This window comes from Mizuhopecten yessoensis, unplaced genomic scaffold, assembly GCF_002113885.1.
Source record: "Mizuhopecten yessoensis strain PY_sf001 unplaced genomic scaffold, ASM211388v2 scaffold716335, whole genome shotgun sequence".
NCBI classification, from domain to species: domain Eukaryota; kingdom Metazoa; phylum Mollusca; class Bivalvia; order Pectinida; family Pectinidae; genus Mizuhopecten; species Mizuhopecten yessoensis.
The window spans coordinates 171,027-188,297 of record NW_018480065.1 but is presented as its reverse complement, the minus strand read 5'-3'; the positions used below and the strand labels follow the sequence as shown (position 1 = coordinate 188,297).

The following is a 17,271-nucleotide window of genomic DNA, read 5'->3' as shown; positions in this document are numbered from 1 at the left end:
AACAAGCAGAGTAATGTATCTTGCTCAAAGATACAACACAGTGCCGTGCAGTGACTAGAACCCACAACTCTTTGGTCACGACCCCAGCCTCCTACCACTAGACTATTGTGCCTCCAGTACCTAAGTAATTAGTGGAACCTATTGTCCAGATTCCACCCAGGAATATTAACAAGGCGTTTTGATCTTTCATTCAAAGAAGTTGAAATTATCTTCTGGGTTTTATTTATCTTTGCACTTGTTTTCCAACATTATGTTTATACCTAGTAACCTCAAGTCAACTGGCATCATGAATGCGTGAAACATGAATGTTCTGGACACACTCTAAAATTTCACAAGGTACAAAATTTCGCAAGGTACAAAATTTGTATGCGAAAGTAGCGAAATTAAAACCCCTTTGAATATTGGCAACTATATGGTAGTGACATGTCTTATGTTAACATAGATAACATAGCTTATGATACCTGTGTGAAAGATGTGCACTTTGAGGTGACAGTCTTTGAAACAGTGCTCAGCATTATTGTCTTGTTTGGACATATCATTGTCTTGTTTGGACATATCATTGTCTTGTTTGGACATATTATTGTCTTGTTTGGACATATCATTGTCTTGTCATATCATTGTCTTGTTTGGACATATCATTGTCTTGACATATCATTGTCTTGTTTGGACATATTATTGTCTTGTTTGGACATGCCTCGAGGACATGTTTATACTTTATCCTCAGCACAGATTCTGATTTTGAGCATGAGAACAGTTTCATGAAACGGAACTCATTCTCTAGAATGGATTATGTGCTCATACTGGTTTTCTTATAGCTTGCTTAAACCATTTCTCACTTTTAAAGTCAAGTCTAGAAATTGAAAACGGTATTCGGCTTCAAATCGCTCGAACATACTTCCAAATCATTGACAACAAATGATTGTTCATTTATTTATCGCCGTAACAAGATATTGCTCTTGAGCAAAAAATCTTAAATTTGTAAACAAATGTTTGGGCCAAAGAGAAAAGGACATCTGCACATACATTGCAGTATACTTATCAGCATGTGTATAATATATACATGTTTTACATCAAGACCTTTAGCTAAAGTTAACTATTCTGGATTAAGCCCAGGACCATTTTCACCCCATTTGTAAGGACTAGTCACAAATGTAAATTATTTTCATCAACGTCCTAGCGAAAAGCTCAACATTTAGTATGATGACAAGAAATATTGCTAATACATGAATCCTTCATCATCACCGTTTTGTTATGGACTTGGGTGGCAAACAAAGCACAAAATGTCTCTAAATATCTTTATAAGATTAGTGACTAATTTTGACAAAATAAAATAAATCTCCCATTGCGAAATATCTCTTGACATCAGAATTTTGTAAAAACAATCTCCTCTGCCAATTGTCACTTGATGTGGATTTTTAATAACAGGCCTGTACTGCTAACCTGGATGAACTTTCCCCCGGGTATGCCCCACTCTTCATTTAATCCAAATTGATTCCCCTTATCTTAACCATGTAGCCTTTCTGAATATGGAATTATTCATGAAAAGTCAATGGACCGACGACAGACAATGTACCATGGCTTAACCTCACATGATCTTCACGCCATGTAAACTTAAAACAAGCCTCCTAGTCTCCAATGAATTACTGTATACCAAGAAATTTTCACCTCAGTGTAGTTTTCACCTTTTTTGCCCTCTGTATTAAACGAGAGTGATGTTATCATTACAGCGAACTGTAGTTAGCGATATAATAAATGTAGTAATCAAACGTGAAGGGCGAAATTAACATTGTGCGAAATAGATTTTACCTGTGTAGGGCGAAAGTTTATCCGGATGAAAGTTTCCCAGTACACATTATTTTACTACTTTTATGTAGACATCTGTGAAGCTCTGTTTGTATAACAAACCTCTATATTCTAAGACACTTGACAATAAAAAAATTAACTTTTTAATCATCATAACTATAAAAAATATTATTGGATCTAGAAATTATCAATAATAGAACCAGCATTATATATTAAGCATTATCAAGAGTATTTAGTTATGCCATCAGGTAAAGTTAACTCAGCTCAGATTCCTCAGGTTTCAGTCCCTCTATCTTTGTGGAGTCGAAGTCGGCATGGTTGACCACCATGGCTGCTGTAAATATCATGAAATGAAGCAGAACCATTGTGAGGTAGAAAAAAGTGAGGGGACCACTCATCTGTACCCGCCTCCGCATCGACAGCAAGTTCCACGTGTAAACAGCAGTTCCACACGTCATGTTCATCCACGATATGAAAAGTATACCTAAAAATTGCAAAACTGTTCTTTTTTTAAAGTGAAACATTGCAGATGACAAATCTCAATTATACATTTCGCTTCTGTCTACATTTACAAGCTGGCTATAAACAAATCTGATGCATGTACCACAACTATTTTAGAGTAAATATTAACTCATTCACCCCTGAGGACACATTTGAACTCTTTCAATTCATAGGTTAAGATAGTTCATTATGAAAATTCAGTTATCAGCGAACATTTGTAAACAACATAATTCATGTATACATAGTCAATAAACGTGGAGGGCAAATTTAGTGTTGGTCGAATCAAGATTTTAGCGTCGAAGGGCAAACATTTGACTGTTCGAAAAATGTCCTGGTATACCGTATTTGTGAAAAACAATGCATAGAAATGCAGTATGACAGGATGGTGAAATATACTTTGAATCAATACATATTTTTATTTTTATTTACAGATTAGGAGTTTTACAGCAACCCACTGAAAACCTGCCACAATGAAAAAATACCAACATACCAAATACAGCGTCCACCATTGACTCAGTTTGTACATGTGTGAGTAGGGCACAGCCTGCCACACAGGAGATGTAGGCGTTCCTTGTCCAGGACAGATACCCTGGTAAACAAACCATATATTCAACACTGATCCACTGAAATCACAGATTTGCTATACAATTTTTTAAATGTGTATTAATACCAAAAGAATAACAATCATACTTGCCAGCTCTCCCTATTTAGGAGCGAGACTTCCGATTTTGGACCCTTAATTTCAATATTTCCAACCATTGAATTTGTTGAATTATTCCTATATATTTAAGATCTAATGATTTCATCTGATGGACAAATTCAAAATCTTCCATTTTAAAAGCGTTATTTTCCCCCTATAGGTCTATACCGATCTTTTTTTCAGTTTTTAATTCTGAGCACAGGGAATCTTCCCCATGGAAATTTCAAAAGTTTGCAAGTATGAACTATTATATATAACAATATTGAATATAACAGCAGCAACTGTTTGAGATTTGAAAAGATTTGATAATGACTATTAACCCTTAGGCTGCTACACCCAGCATATGCCGTTCTGAAATTAATTAAATTAAATTAAATTAAATTGATTCTCTCAAATTGTTCTCTTAAATATTCTTTGGATATTTAAAATTTGCATGCTTATCTTTCTACAGACATACCATTTTCAGCAGCAAGACGACAGTTCTGAAAAAAAAAATCAAATGATAAATCAGAGAATATTTTCTGCCTAATCAGTTTAATTCATTATAATTATGTAACTATAGGTACATGTATCTCAAATAGTTCAAATGATAATTATATTGGGCATCATGAAAAGAAAGTTTTAATCTAAGTCTAGCCCGATATTGTCATACTACTTGTTCTATTCATCTTTAAGACACTTGGTGATCATACATTTTCATATGCCTTCAATAATTTTCAGGCTAAAAAAATTTTCAAACAGTTTAAATCAAAGGAATATATCCTTTGACCTCCTACCACAAGCTCTTTGATTGCATGTATATTTTTATGACTTGACAGAGGTTTACAGACAGAATTGGTGGGAACAAAATCAAATATTACCAGCGAACTATCAGATAGTTTTTCAGGCGGGGAATCATGGTCCTCACTCCTGTGAGAATGATGGGTAAATGTCCTGGAAAGGTCAGATGTTCCTGCCAGTCTGTGAAGCAAAGACGGTTTCACCAACTCTGCTCTAGCCAATGTCATGTGTGATGCACTTTGTTGTAAACACAATTTTCTGCCATTCAGACATGTGAAATTTTTCCCAGTCTTGGCAGTCTTTGTCAGAAACACAAAACATCTTCTCAGGGAGGCCATACTATTCCAATGAGTAATGTGGCATACTGTCAAATATATTGAAAAAAAAAGATAATTGATGCTGTTGAAAGAAAATTATTGCATTCTGGGTTGATTAAAACCTTTGCACTAAGCTTGGATACAAATGCAACAAGGAAGTGAAGCACAATCAATTGATCAGGGTCAATAAAAAGCTCTGCACTAAGCCTAGTAATAGCCTTGGTATAGACATTTTGGATTTATCCAGATATACGACTGTCACCAGCACAATATTAAATCAATACTGAGCAACCAGTCCTTTGGACTAAAACATTTATATGTTAAGAAATAAGAATACCGGTATATAAATTTACTAAAAGATTAACTTTTGACGGAAGCCCTTCAGTGAGCCTGCAAAGCAGCCTAACAAATTGAGCTTCATGGGTAACATGTACGTACATATCAGAAACTTCAGTCAAAACCTACAATGAAATCTCTCCCTGATGATTGATAGGTTTTACGTCCGCTTCACTACCAAGTAGTTCGGTTATCCAGCAGACCAAAATCTTTCCCAGCTAGGAGGTCAAGTTAACTTGCTTAATTTAGGAAATTGTGCATGCACAAATTCTTTTAATGGAAGCTGCCATTTTGGATTTACTGGATGTAGAACTATAATTTAAGACGCCCAGAGGGCCTGGTTATTTAAGCAATCATGGCAAATAAAATTCATTAAATATTATACTGCAAATATTTCAAAATATTGCATGGCTTCGTCTCTCTGCAACATCTTTTTGGCTACCATCCCTCTGTCCCCATTGGGGTTTGGGGGCACCCATAGATTATACAACATTGAATCTTGTTGGGCTAAGGACAATCTATATCAAATTTGGTTTAGATTCCTTCTTCTGTATGGAGGGTAGTGTTGGGTAGTAAACAGATCACTGAGCGATGGCATTATCGGTTTATAATTTATTTGGGACTGAATATCCAAATAAAGTTAGAGCACTTCTATTACATCAATAGACAGCATTGTTCATTATACATCAGGTTTTATTCTTTTATAATGAATGTATGCCAAGCAACGTTTATGCATTTTTATCAACCATATAGTATAAATCAATAAATCATAACAATATATGACTTTCAAAGCATACTTTACATGAAAGACATTTAAATACTCTGATTTCAATTATGAACAAATGATATTGATATGGAATTTGTAATCTGGAAAGAACAAACCAATCAATTTTCTATTATAATCGATCATCAGCCCATCACTTATGGAAGGAAAAGGATTTTAACATTTATCTCTATTTACTTTAACAAGGGACCGCACCCTCCATTTACAAAAAATTGAGTCTTGTATTCTCAAGGATGGACCTAATTTGGTTAAAATTTCTCCATTCCTACAGAATGAAATTAATTTACTTTTTCCTAAAAAATAGCATTGCTCTGATGGGAAATTTTGGACGATTGAAAATTGAGGACTCCACTGATGGAATGAAGCAGCTTTTGGTGATAATAAGGGTGGATTTGGATCAAAGAATATTTCATTTATCAATAGTTGTGAAGTATGTGTTGTTGTCATTATCATTATCAGAGGACTTGGTAGGTAGGGGATACCCCATCACCTTTTCTCTGAGCCGTATTGTTATTTTGCTGTATTTACATAAGAAATCAGGATCTTAACAGACTCAAATGTATTTTACATATATTTAAAATTTTGATCATTTTTTCGATACCGTGATTGTAACTAAACAAATTTTCCTTTACCACATTCCATTATCTTAATCAAATATAATCTCATAGTGTAATGTGTGTGGTTTTTTTAATAAATATCTTATTTTAGTTAAATATGGTCTTATTTTTGTGTGTGCTTTTGTATGAACTTGTTTTCCTCTAAGCACGAGTTTCTTCTGGCCCTGACACCAGACTTAGACATTTCTCTTCAGAGCTAATGTTACATGTTATATATATACGACAAAAAATAAAGTTTCTGGTATCTTGTATCTTGTCAGCACCTCAAAACTCTCCAATACCAAAACGGTTTAGGAGAATTCCACGTTTTCGTTTCATAGTAGAGTGCTCTGGCCCTACACCAGACATGTCAAAATGTCTAAGTCTGATGTCGGGCCAGAGGAAACTTGGGTTCCGCTGCCCCCATGGGGAGCCATAACCTTCAGTCAAGCAAAATTGTGTCCTCTTTTGCCCAAGGATGCTTTATATCAAATTAGTGAAAATCTCATCATTCATACAGAAAAGGAATTTTATAAAAATTGGTTAAAATCCTCTATTTGTATGGGAGAAAGACCTGTCAGTGTCACTACTGTTACTGTTAGGCCTTACAAAAAGCCTTCTGCAGCATAACGGCAGGTGATTCGTGTTGTTCGCCGATACTCGCGCGATAGGAAGTTATATTTGACGACTTACCGGTACCACAATAATGAGTTGATTAAATCAGAGGAAATGTCAAAGCGGCCAGTTGTGCCTACAATATTTTGATAGCGTTTATGTTCCACATCAACGCTCTGCTGCACAAACACAGGATGGAAAGTATATTCACCGGGGATTTCCTCGATTTTCGACACACTGACGTTTTCTTCAGTGTGTACCAAAAGTCTTAGGATATCCGAATGCCACTGTCATCATTGTCATTCTAAAGCTTTGAAACAGTGGTATTCATAAGAGTATTAACGAGTAAGATTTACTTTCACTTTGATCAAAAAAAGGGGGAGGGGATGTGGATTAAGGTTAAGTTGTTCCTTGTATTTCATTCATGATATTTATTAGTCATATCGTAATCATATGAAAATCACTAACTACAGATAATTATATCGCAAGAAAACTATACTCTGCAAATGAACGGATGACAGCATGGCCTTGACATCTGAACTGATAACAGCTGAGATTTGAAGATTACCTGCTATGCTTTACATATCGCCATCGGCCACATAACAATTTTATTGACTGGTAAGTTTGTTTGCAGACTGATGATAATGTTCAATAATTACACATTTAAGCTTTTATCAAAACACATCACTTACATCTTCAATTCCCACATACAAAATATAATGTACCATGCAAGTTCAATTAAAACATGTATACACATGAATTTGAGTTAATATATAACCACCACAGGTGGCTTATGTAACATATACTATAGCCCGATATCGAGTACTTGTGGTATCCACAACCATTTGAATTCGAGCCAATCCGTTCCTATTTGAGAATATTCCATGTTTCCTTTTTATCAACCTTAGCTATTATATTTACTGCAAGTTCTATTTAACTGAAAATGTCAGCTCCTTACATGCATACATAGAAGCAGGACCTCAAAGTCCTCTTTTTTTAATTGTACTTGTATCATTGCTAAAGGTAAATGTTACTTTTTTCTTCAAATAATGCCAATGTTTCAATTTCAATGAACTGAAACAAACTTTCAAACCCATCACGTCCAGCTCAGATATATAAATATTTCTAAGGTTTTTATTGAGAACTGTTTCTATTTCTGAAACAACAAATATGAAAAATGATAATCAAACATGGATAGTATTTAATGATCAGTTTTATATTTTGATGGTTTTAGTCTGCCAGCCTCTGATTAAGATGTTCACATTTATGTGGAATGCACAAACAATTGTTATCCTTAGTTTAAACTTTATTTTTTATTGATGTTAAATTACAATAGTACATGGTTATTAATACAGAAAAGGATCCAGAAACAAGTACATAGTACTTATGTAAATCCGTCTCCTTATGGACATAACAGCAGCTATGGATCAGTACTGACAATATTATAATTCATATAAATAAATATAAATATATATAAAGTATAACATGTGCAGGGAAAAGAAAGAGAAAGGGTGCAAGGATTTATAGTGGGATGGGGATGATGTTTGATGGGGAAGCGATGGGTATCAAAACTGCATTGAGAGAACAAATGCTGATTGCATGAATACAAACGATATTTGACAAAAGAGCACTGTGTCTGTACATGTTGTGGAAAGTTTAGGTAGTATGTTATGAAAACAAATTAAAACTACAAATGCAATTCTTAACTGGCACTAATGATCTGTAACACTCTATGCAGATTGTTATCCTTAATTAGTTAGTCTGCATTATCCCTGATCAGTAAAGAAAGGGAAAGATTCCTGTTAACTAGTCAGGTTTAATGATATCAATAATAATTTAAGGCTAAGGATAAGGACCTAAACACAATCTGTATGTGTCATTATATACTTTTGAAGTCGCCAAACAAACCAGTATTTTAGTCATTGGATAAAATACATAATACAATGTATTAAGAAAATGTCCAAACATTATTTTGATCTATTTTCAATAATTGTCCCCTTTGCAAATCAATACAAATCTGCAATGATAAATTGCAGAATTTCTTCAAGGATTGAGGGGAAAGTCATGTGCAGCTTAATTAAGTACTTTCATACATTAGAATGATATAGTATGTACCTTTTATAGGAATGGTTTACATGCATGTGTATATAAAACAGGTCTGGTGGTACTTTAATTATATTCAAAAATGAATTATCTCAATTATTTATAGATCATTACGAGTCATATATGTATCTCCTCTTTATTTCTAATCATGAAGATTTACTTTTTCAGTTAAAGTGCATACCTTGGAATGACAACGGAGGAGGCTGAAGTATTGTCGGACCTGCGACATAGCCTGAAAAACATTTTAGACAGAGAGGAAGATATTCTAAAATTTTCCCGGAATGTTGTTAAAGGTATGATTTCATTTCAGGTCTACGGCTGTAGTAAAGATATAATGCAGTACTTGATAGTCAATTGAATACTTGGAAGTAAATTGAATTGATATTTTTTTGCATTACCAATTTTAAATCTTGATATTCCAATCAGCAGCTATTAAATGTTTGTTGAATTGCTTACTTTCATTTATCTTAAATTTGAAAAAAGAAACCACCTTGAAAATGGATAGAATTCCAACAAGGATATTATCATGCAGTCATTATTACCCGGTAAATGGTCAACAAGCAGCCATACTTAAAATTACACTGGCATAAGACTAGTAGTTAGTGCCTGATAAGGCTTATTCCAGCTAGATGGGGCTATTTATTAGATGTCCAGGTGAACATATGGCATCTGATAAAGATCCCTTTCGAGCTAGAATAAGCCACTCGGAGGGGCTTACAATACATAAATATACATTCTGAAGATTTTCGTAGGAGCTGCCTTATCAGGCACCAACTACAAGTCTTATGCCATCTTGCTAACTATTCCCACATATATGCATTCCTTCATGTATGCTGGAGATGTAGTAGTGTTCTGTTTTGGGGGTAGGACCATGCTTCCAACACTAAAAGTATCTTTTTCATAATGCAACCTCTTTTGAATGATACAGCACAGACACGGTCACACCCATCCCAGACCATTTTATACACTGCCAGTGGGTTGTTGGAGTTGTGTGGGCAGGAGAAAAACTATTTTATATGAATTTTTCATGTTAAAACAATGTTGGGAATCAAACTCTAGCTATTGATGCAATTGGAAGGTCAGATTGTTCACAACTCGACCAGATCAACAAATTATTAGTCATCATCTATATGAATATACAACTGAATACATGTGTGGACAAACAAAATCAACACAGCAAATGTAGTTTATTACATGTAGGCAGTTTCTTCTTAGTTTTAACATCATTGTACCTGTAAACAATACTTATGAACTTACTTATAATAAACAAATTACAAAAATCCTAAGAATCCAAAGCGGTTTGTTTTTCATTATCTGAGTTCGATTTTCGGAACTTGAATTACTCAAAAAATGCCTGCGCAAATTACATAGGTGCTAGGCACTTATTTAAATAATTGACAGTATTTTCAAATAAATCTCGTTTTATCACAAAATATAGCAATATACATACATATATGTATTACAATATCAATATATCACAATACATGTTCTCATTTTAAAAAGAAATACATAACATTGATATTATCTTGGTTGCATTCATATACCTATTTATAATGTTAAAAAATACTTTTAATTTACAGAAACCAATGGTGTCAATGACTTTGTAAATGGAAAAATCAGCAAATTGTTTGGACTTGCTTCAACTTACAGGAATGCATTTGAAAGGTATCTCTATATAGGCATCAGTTATCACATACTTAATTTCCTTTTGTCATTAACTTATAATGTAATCCATAGATACCTCCTTATATGGAATGAAGATAATGTCAGTGATATCATATTACACAAAAAAAGTTCTTTAATGTTCCTTGTACATGTACTAATGAGATGTCAGGGGATATCAGAACATTTCTTTTTTAAATAAAAAATAAAAAACTAAAGAACTTAATACAAGATTTAATAAATTCCTACAAGTGAACTGAGTTTCAACATAGTGGGTTACATGCACAGGGACTTGAAACGTTCCTTTGACCCAAAATCAAAATGAAAAAAACAATTACCCATGGTCCGACCCCCAGATCAAGTCATCTGGGGGTCGGACCATGGGGTATTATTTTTCATTCTGGGTCATAGCAACTTCGTGAGCCAAGGGTGTTCAATACGATACTCTCCTATTCATAGGAGAGTATCGTATTGAACACCCTTGGCTCGCGAAGTTTGGGTCATAGTAACGTGTCAATTCCCTGTGGTTACATGTACAGCAGGCCGGTAAGTGTAAAAGAAAAGTGTCTTATTTCATGTAGTGGTCATAATTATTATCCAAATTTTTCCAATTTGCTATTATGGCAATAATTTCTTTGCCAATTTCATCAAAGAGATTGTTTTTCAAAACCCCTGGGATTTGAAAAGCACATGTAAATTTATCAAATGACTATGCTTCATGGTTTTTCAAAAAGTCAAATAATGTACCAGGTATATCATATCTTCACTTTGAGAAAAAATGTGATCATACAAATTCAAATTAAAAAAATCACTGGAAAAATGGAATGTCTTTTATCGAACCTAGATACTGAAATCAGTATCCTAACCTGTTGGGAAAATACAGTGTACACTGAACTTTGAAGACCAACTGTCTATGAAGACCACCTGTCTATGAAGACCACCTGTCTATGAAGACCAACTGTCAATGAAGACCACCTTCCTGTAACAACCATCAAATAATTAACTAGATTATGTTTTATTTATTTAATTAACTGGATTTATTTAATTAACTAGATTATGTTTTATTTATCGCTATATGTCATTATGGCAATGATCGATCAGTTATCACCATACTTGCTTTCTCACTTGATTGATCATTATCTCATTCACCCCTAAAATTTCATAATAAACAGTATTCCAACCTTTGAGATGTGTCTTCAAGGGTGAATGTGTTATATATATGTGTATATGTGTGCTTTTGTTTTTGTTTTGAAAAGGCACAATATATAGTTCTGTTTCTTTTCAGATTGAAAGTTACAAACAAGAAAGATTTTGATAAAGTCGTGAAAAAAAACTTCAGGTGAGTGTTATATATTCAAAAGTTAAGGTTTATGAAGTGCAACTGATTAAAAATGGCTGACAAACCGGTTTTATATATTTTCCACTCTAATTTCAAAATATTAGTCTGCATGTCCAAAATACAATTGTCAATGTGACAGTTGCACTCATACTTATGAGTTCTGTCGCAGTTATCGGGAGAAGAAGAATGTCATCGCAAATTAATCTATTCAAAGTCATTTAGAATTGTGACATCCATCATTATGACTTGTTCATTGTGGGATTTACCATCAATATAACAGTCTTACATTTAAAGTGAAATAGTCTGTTACTAGATACTATACATGTAAAGTGTGTTAATCAAATATATTTCCCAAAATCATGAGGAATGAAGTGTTAGTGGATTGATTATATCAATGTAAAACCAATCAATTATATGTCTGTATATGAATTTCTTTCCCACTAGACACCATGATATCCAGGACCTGGAACAAAGTATCAACGACACAGAGGTAATACTGATGAAACCTTACATTCATTTATGCACATTTACATTGATTTGACAATCGGAAGTTTTAATGATACAACATTTAAGTTTTATTTGGGACCTTCTTAGATATTTTAGTTTCTAAATGAAAAAAATACAATGTTTCAAAAATCCTAAATCAAGGTCTGTAGTCGTTTCGAATATATTTGTGAAATAGGTATTTGCAAGGATCAGGTGATTTACAGTATTAATCCATTTGAAAGTGCCATTGTTTAAACTCTGGTTCTATTACATTGTATATGAATCATTTTCAATCCATTCCTAAAATCGATGCAGATGATCTGATTCCTTTGCCAGCAACCAATGTACCAGTTGTATATTGTTCCTTAATGCTGTGATCTTCTCTCCTAACTCACTCACATTTCTGTAGACTTTTACCACAAAATATTCAAAGTTACTTTTCTAAATTTATTTAGGTTCTGGTTACTTAGCTGTACATGTACATTTAGTGTGTTATTTCTTATTACATGTACAAAAGACATGGGTTTTTTTTATACATTGTATAAATATTTGTCTAGCGAAATTTTGGTATTACATGTATAAGCAGTGTGGTGATATATATCATTGGAGACATAAATTATGAAGGAATTATTCAGCTAAAAAAAGGAAAAACGGTTTATTGGACATGACACAAGGGACCTTATATTGAGTCTTTACTAGTGATGGGCTGATGAACAATGATATAATTGATCTCAATCAGTTAGCCCTTTCTGATTTATGAATTATAATGAACCGATATAATTGGTTCATTATTGAAATCAAAGTTTCAAATGTATACAATAAAAGGTTCGCATTTAAAGTCATTTCTTCTTATCAATTTTAATTACTATAGGCTTGACAAAACTGCACGAAAGTTGCTTGAACTCCATTCATTGTAAATGAAAATAGAAGCCTAATGTATAGTTTACAACTTTGTCTATTGATGTAACAGCAGGATTCTCACTTTATTTGGGTATTCACTTTCAGTCCCCATAACATTATAAAGCAATCATGCAATCGGTTTACTACTTCCGATTAATACAAACCGATAATTGATTATGATTTTTCAACCGAGTGCCCATCATTAGCCTTTGCTGTACTGATAAACAGTTACCTAGATATGCTTGCTGAAACATAAAAGCTGTAAATAGTGCTATTCCCTTGTTTGTAGGTTGAGTGGGACCAGCTTCTCCAGGACCTTGATCAGCAGCTACAGGAGGGAGGGGTCAGCACCCTGTCCGAGGGACAGGAGGGACCTATTAATGTGATCTTGGAAGATGCAAGGACAGGGGACACTACTACCTTATCCCAGTATCTGACAAGTGACCACCTTACCCTCATACTGCTGCGACATTTTGCCTGACTTCCATGACGAGAGCATATCACCCTCCTGGAAAAAGCTGAGGTAGTTGTAGGACTAGAACAGTAGTTTCTTTTTTATTTCATTAAATATTTTAGCAGGTTTTATTATTGCTTCACCAATGAAATATTTCATTTGTTCAGAATTAGCATTTGTTTTGGTTTACAATTCATATAATGTCCAATATAAAGTACATTTATACAGAGAGTACATTGCTAATGTATGGGTGTTTGGTATAAATACAAACAATTATTATTGCAAAATGATAAAGGTGACAGAGTATGTATCATATTAGTCATCGAAACATCACACAATATCAGCTTCACTGGTTGTGCTATATAACCTTTTCATTTATTTTAAGTGTATCACTACTTGTTATATCCTCTCTGTTTCAGAAGGACATTTTTGCACAGAACAGTAAAATTGTCTTAATCTCATTTGGAATACGGGAGGGAGCTCTCCAGTGGTTGAAGGAAACAAAGTGTCAATATCCCATGCTGTTGGATACTGATCGAAAGGTAAGATACACCAAAGGATTTTGTCGCTTAGTAATATTGTGTACATGCATACTGTACTGATAATTCTGAAATTATGTCCCCTTAGATAAAGATCAACATTCATTTTACAAAGGCCTACACCAATACTTTCAAGGTTATTTGAGTCTTTTTTCAGAACCTCAGAAAGCTGTAGCATGATGCTACTATTCTCATGGTATGTTGGCAGGAAGTTTTATATATACATATGCAGTATACATTTGTATAGCTGAATTGGTAAAGCATCCATCTTGACCGTCTAGAGTTTGGAGGGTCCCGGGTTCAAACCCTAGTCTGGCCGTGCATTTTTCCTCTCCTGTTACGTTTGGCGCCCAACTTGGGGCTTGTCTGGGATGGAGAAATTTGTAGTAGGACAGGGAGTAGTGATAAAGATAGTGCCGTCGCTGGGGATCAAACCTGCGACCCTTGGCTTTCCAGCCCGATGCTTTACCGCTAAGCTAAAGGGAAATTCCCTACAGCTGACGCTTGTAAGGCAACCTAATCAATGCACATCTTTTACACTATTTCCCCCTTTTTTCTAACACCAACCCAGGTTATTTGACTCCCCGCCAAGGGTTTTCCTACCTTGAATGAGGAGGGTTAACGGCACCAATTTGTAATAGGACAATTTTTCCTCTCCTGTTACATGTGTGCACTAAAGTTGTGAGTATACATGCAGTGCATATTATTGAATAAAAGGTTATTTGTGTATAGTTGTTAGGGATGAAGTATATTTTCCCTGCTCGCAAATGGGAAGATATTGACATACATACATTTTCATATCTAAAACTATTGATTTTCAGATTTATTCTGCCTTTGGTCTCAGCCGATCTGTTTATAAGGTAAGTAGTTGTTTTTTGTAAAATTTTATTCTGTGTTTTTCCCTGCAGTTGAACTTTTGCCTTTTTTCCCCCTAAGTAATAAAGGCAAATTTATCATAACAGCAAATAGAAGAAAACAACTTTGTGTAAATTGATTTCATGGGCGATGAGAGAAGTTTGATTGGGCAAAGATTTCCCAGTGCATGTGTACAGTAGTGATTTTTTTATCATAATACACTTATTTATAGCTTGTAATTTCAACTAAAAACCTAGCCGTAAAACAGGGCCCTGCCATGTGCCTGACCATAAAATATCTCCCATGATCACCAAGCAAAAGCAACAACAATCATGTTGTATTTTAAGATCAGTATTATATAGCAACAAAACATGAAAATGACAAGTACAATTTCCCACCAAGGATGGACAAAATCAGAATAACAGAACAGAAGTTATAGCCTAAAAGGTCTCAGCCAACAGTAGCAAAGACAGCAATCTTGGATAATGTAAATATCGTGATTCAAATTACGCCATTTACTTTATTAACTGTCAATTAACCCATGCCTGATAATAAGACTAACCAAATCTAATGTTTTTCAGTTGAAATGAAAATGGACAAACAAATGCCATTTCATTGTCCTGTTGTAAACCAATCTCCTACTTTGTATTTCAGAGATTTCATGTGTTGGCCCTCTGGCCTTATTACAGGATATATATAGTAGACTATCCAACATGCATAACGTTTACCACCAAGTATTAAAACAATCAGACCAACAGAACACAAGTTGTAGCTTAAAAGATCTTAGCCAATCAGAAGCTGTGGCAGCCATCTTGGATCTGTTTAAAATGATGTTTTTGACCACAAAGTAGCATTTACCAACACGTAGGAACAATATTGTACCAATATGACAAGTTAAACTTACGTATGTATGTGTTTAATTATTATGACTGATGAGAAGTCTAGCTACATGCATTTTGGATTTCGGGATCTGAGTTATATTGCTTTATCAATGTAAGTGACTTACCAAGAATCATTTTATAGTACAAGAACCTGTAGCCACCTTAGTGCTCATGAGTTCAAATCGAAAACGTCTGAGCTACTGAGTGGCCATCCTGGAATTTTCGAACAGCATGCAAAATAAGAACATTTGCACCAAATTTTGAGTCAATTGGTGCAGCAATTCTTGGGAAGAAGTTAAAAATGTCTCAGCCAGTCAGAGTCCAGGGCCCGTATTCATGAATTCTCATGCTCAAGCATGGATTTTGTGCTCAAGTCTAATTTCTTCTTCTGGCCATAAATTATTTAAAAAATCTTATTTTGTCAATGATTTGGAAATAAAATTAATGCGAAGAAACTTCAAGCCAAATACTGTTTTCAATGTTTACAATTGACTTTTTGATTGTTTGACATGATTTAAGTGAGTTACAAGAAAGCTGGTTTGAGCACAGAATCCATACTTGAGCATGAGAACGTTTCATGAATACAGGCCCAGAGTGGATATCTTGAATAATGGATCAGCTCTAAAAGTAAAGACACTTGTTGGCAACCAGATAAAAGAACATTTGTACCAAATTTGGAGTAAAGTTTGAGAAGAATTCACTTGTTGGCCATCTTTTGGATTGGTACAAAAATTAAGAACATTTAGATGAGACATCATATTGAATATTTGTACCAAATTCAAAGTCAATCAATTCAGTTATTCTGTAGAAGTTGAAAATTAAATTGTTAACGTACAACAACAAAGACAGATGCCAGTAGCTCACAGGAGCAACCATGTACCATCAAAATGAATGACAGATTGGAAAGGGCCTTGCAATAGTATTTTGATAGTTGATAGTGTAAGACCCAGCTCTGCCACAGTGTATTGGAACTTCTTAAATTTAGATTTTACAGATTTTAATTAGTTAGCGATGCTGGTGATTTGCAAATCCTTGATTGAATTCCTGAATTGTTAACCATATGTGTTATAGGTGTGGAGTGTGAGCGCAATGCTGTTCTATGCTGAGAAAATGGCCCAGGGTGTACCTCTTCCTAAACCATATGAAAACGTCCATGATGACACTCAACAGGTTCGAAGATCTAGAGTTATAACATTTTAAAATATCTACTTTATTTTCTCTATGTAAAAATACCCCTTAAATTGGCTACAGGTATATCTTTGCTTTTGCCCCGACTTCACTGTCCAGGGAGTTAGTCCTCTATCAGCCATATGCACCCCAGAAGACTATCACCCTGGATATTCTTTTTAACTTTTCGTCGGAAATTATCAAACCAATCAGCCGAGAGGTTTTGCAAAGCTTGAACATTATAATGATCTGACCTCTCCCAGTTTTTGACCATTTCATCACTATGTGACTTTAGTAGACTCTACCATGCATTGATTTGGATGTGGTGAAAGGGTTTATATTTGTGACACAAAATTGCAAACAATGATGAAAGAGTATAGTGATATACATACATCTTTCTTTCAATAGGTTTTCAGAAATCCTTTTGATAATATGACTCTTAAAAAATATTTT

General features: G+C 34.3%; 1 protein-coding gene across 1 annotated transcript; it reads right to left on the bottom strand.

Moving 5' to 3' along the window:
* Nucleotides 1-659: 659 nt before the first annotated feature.
* LOC110443264 lies at nt 660-6,699 on the bottom strand. Its single transcript, XM_021487385.1, has 5 exons — nt 6,511-6,699; nt 3,865-4,148; nt 3,462-3,486; nt 2,795-2,893; nt 660-2,287 (listed from the first exon to the last, which is right to left on the bottom strand). Exons 2-5 carry the CDS (start codon nt 4,120-4,122, stop codon nt 2,058-2,060), a joined length of 612 nt encoding a protein of 203 aa, XP_021343060.1. The 5' UTR covers nt 4,123-4,148; nt 6,511-6,699; the 3' UTR covers nt 660-2,057.
* Between the last annotated feature and the right edge of the window lie 10,572 nt (nt 6,700-17,271).

Excerpts from the sequence above, each read along its gene's own strand:
- LOC110443264 (XM_021487385.1), bottom strand. The coding sequence starts at position 4,122 with ATGGCCTCCCTGAGAAGATGTTTTGTGTTTCTGACAAAGACTGCCAAG. Across the intron at positions 2,894-3,461 it reads TCGTCTTGCTGCTGAAAATG|GGTATCTGTCCTGGACAAGG; the intron begins GTATGTCTGTAG and ends TTTGTTTACCAG. Across the intron at positions 2,288-2,794 it reads AATGGTGGACGCTGTATTTG|GTATACTTTTCATATCGTGG; the intron begins GTATGTTGGTAT and ends TGCAATTTTTAG.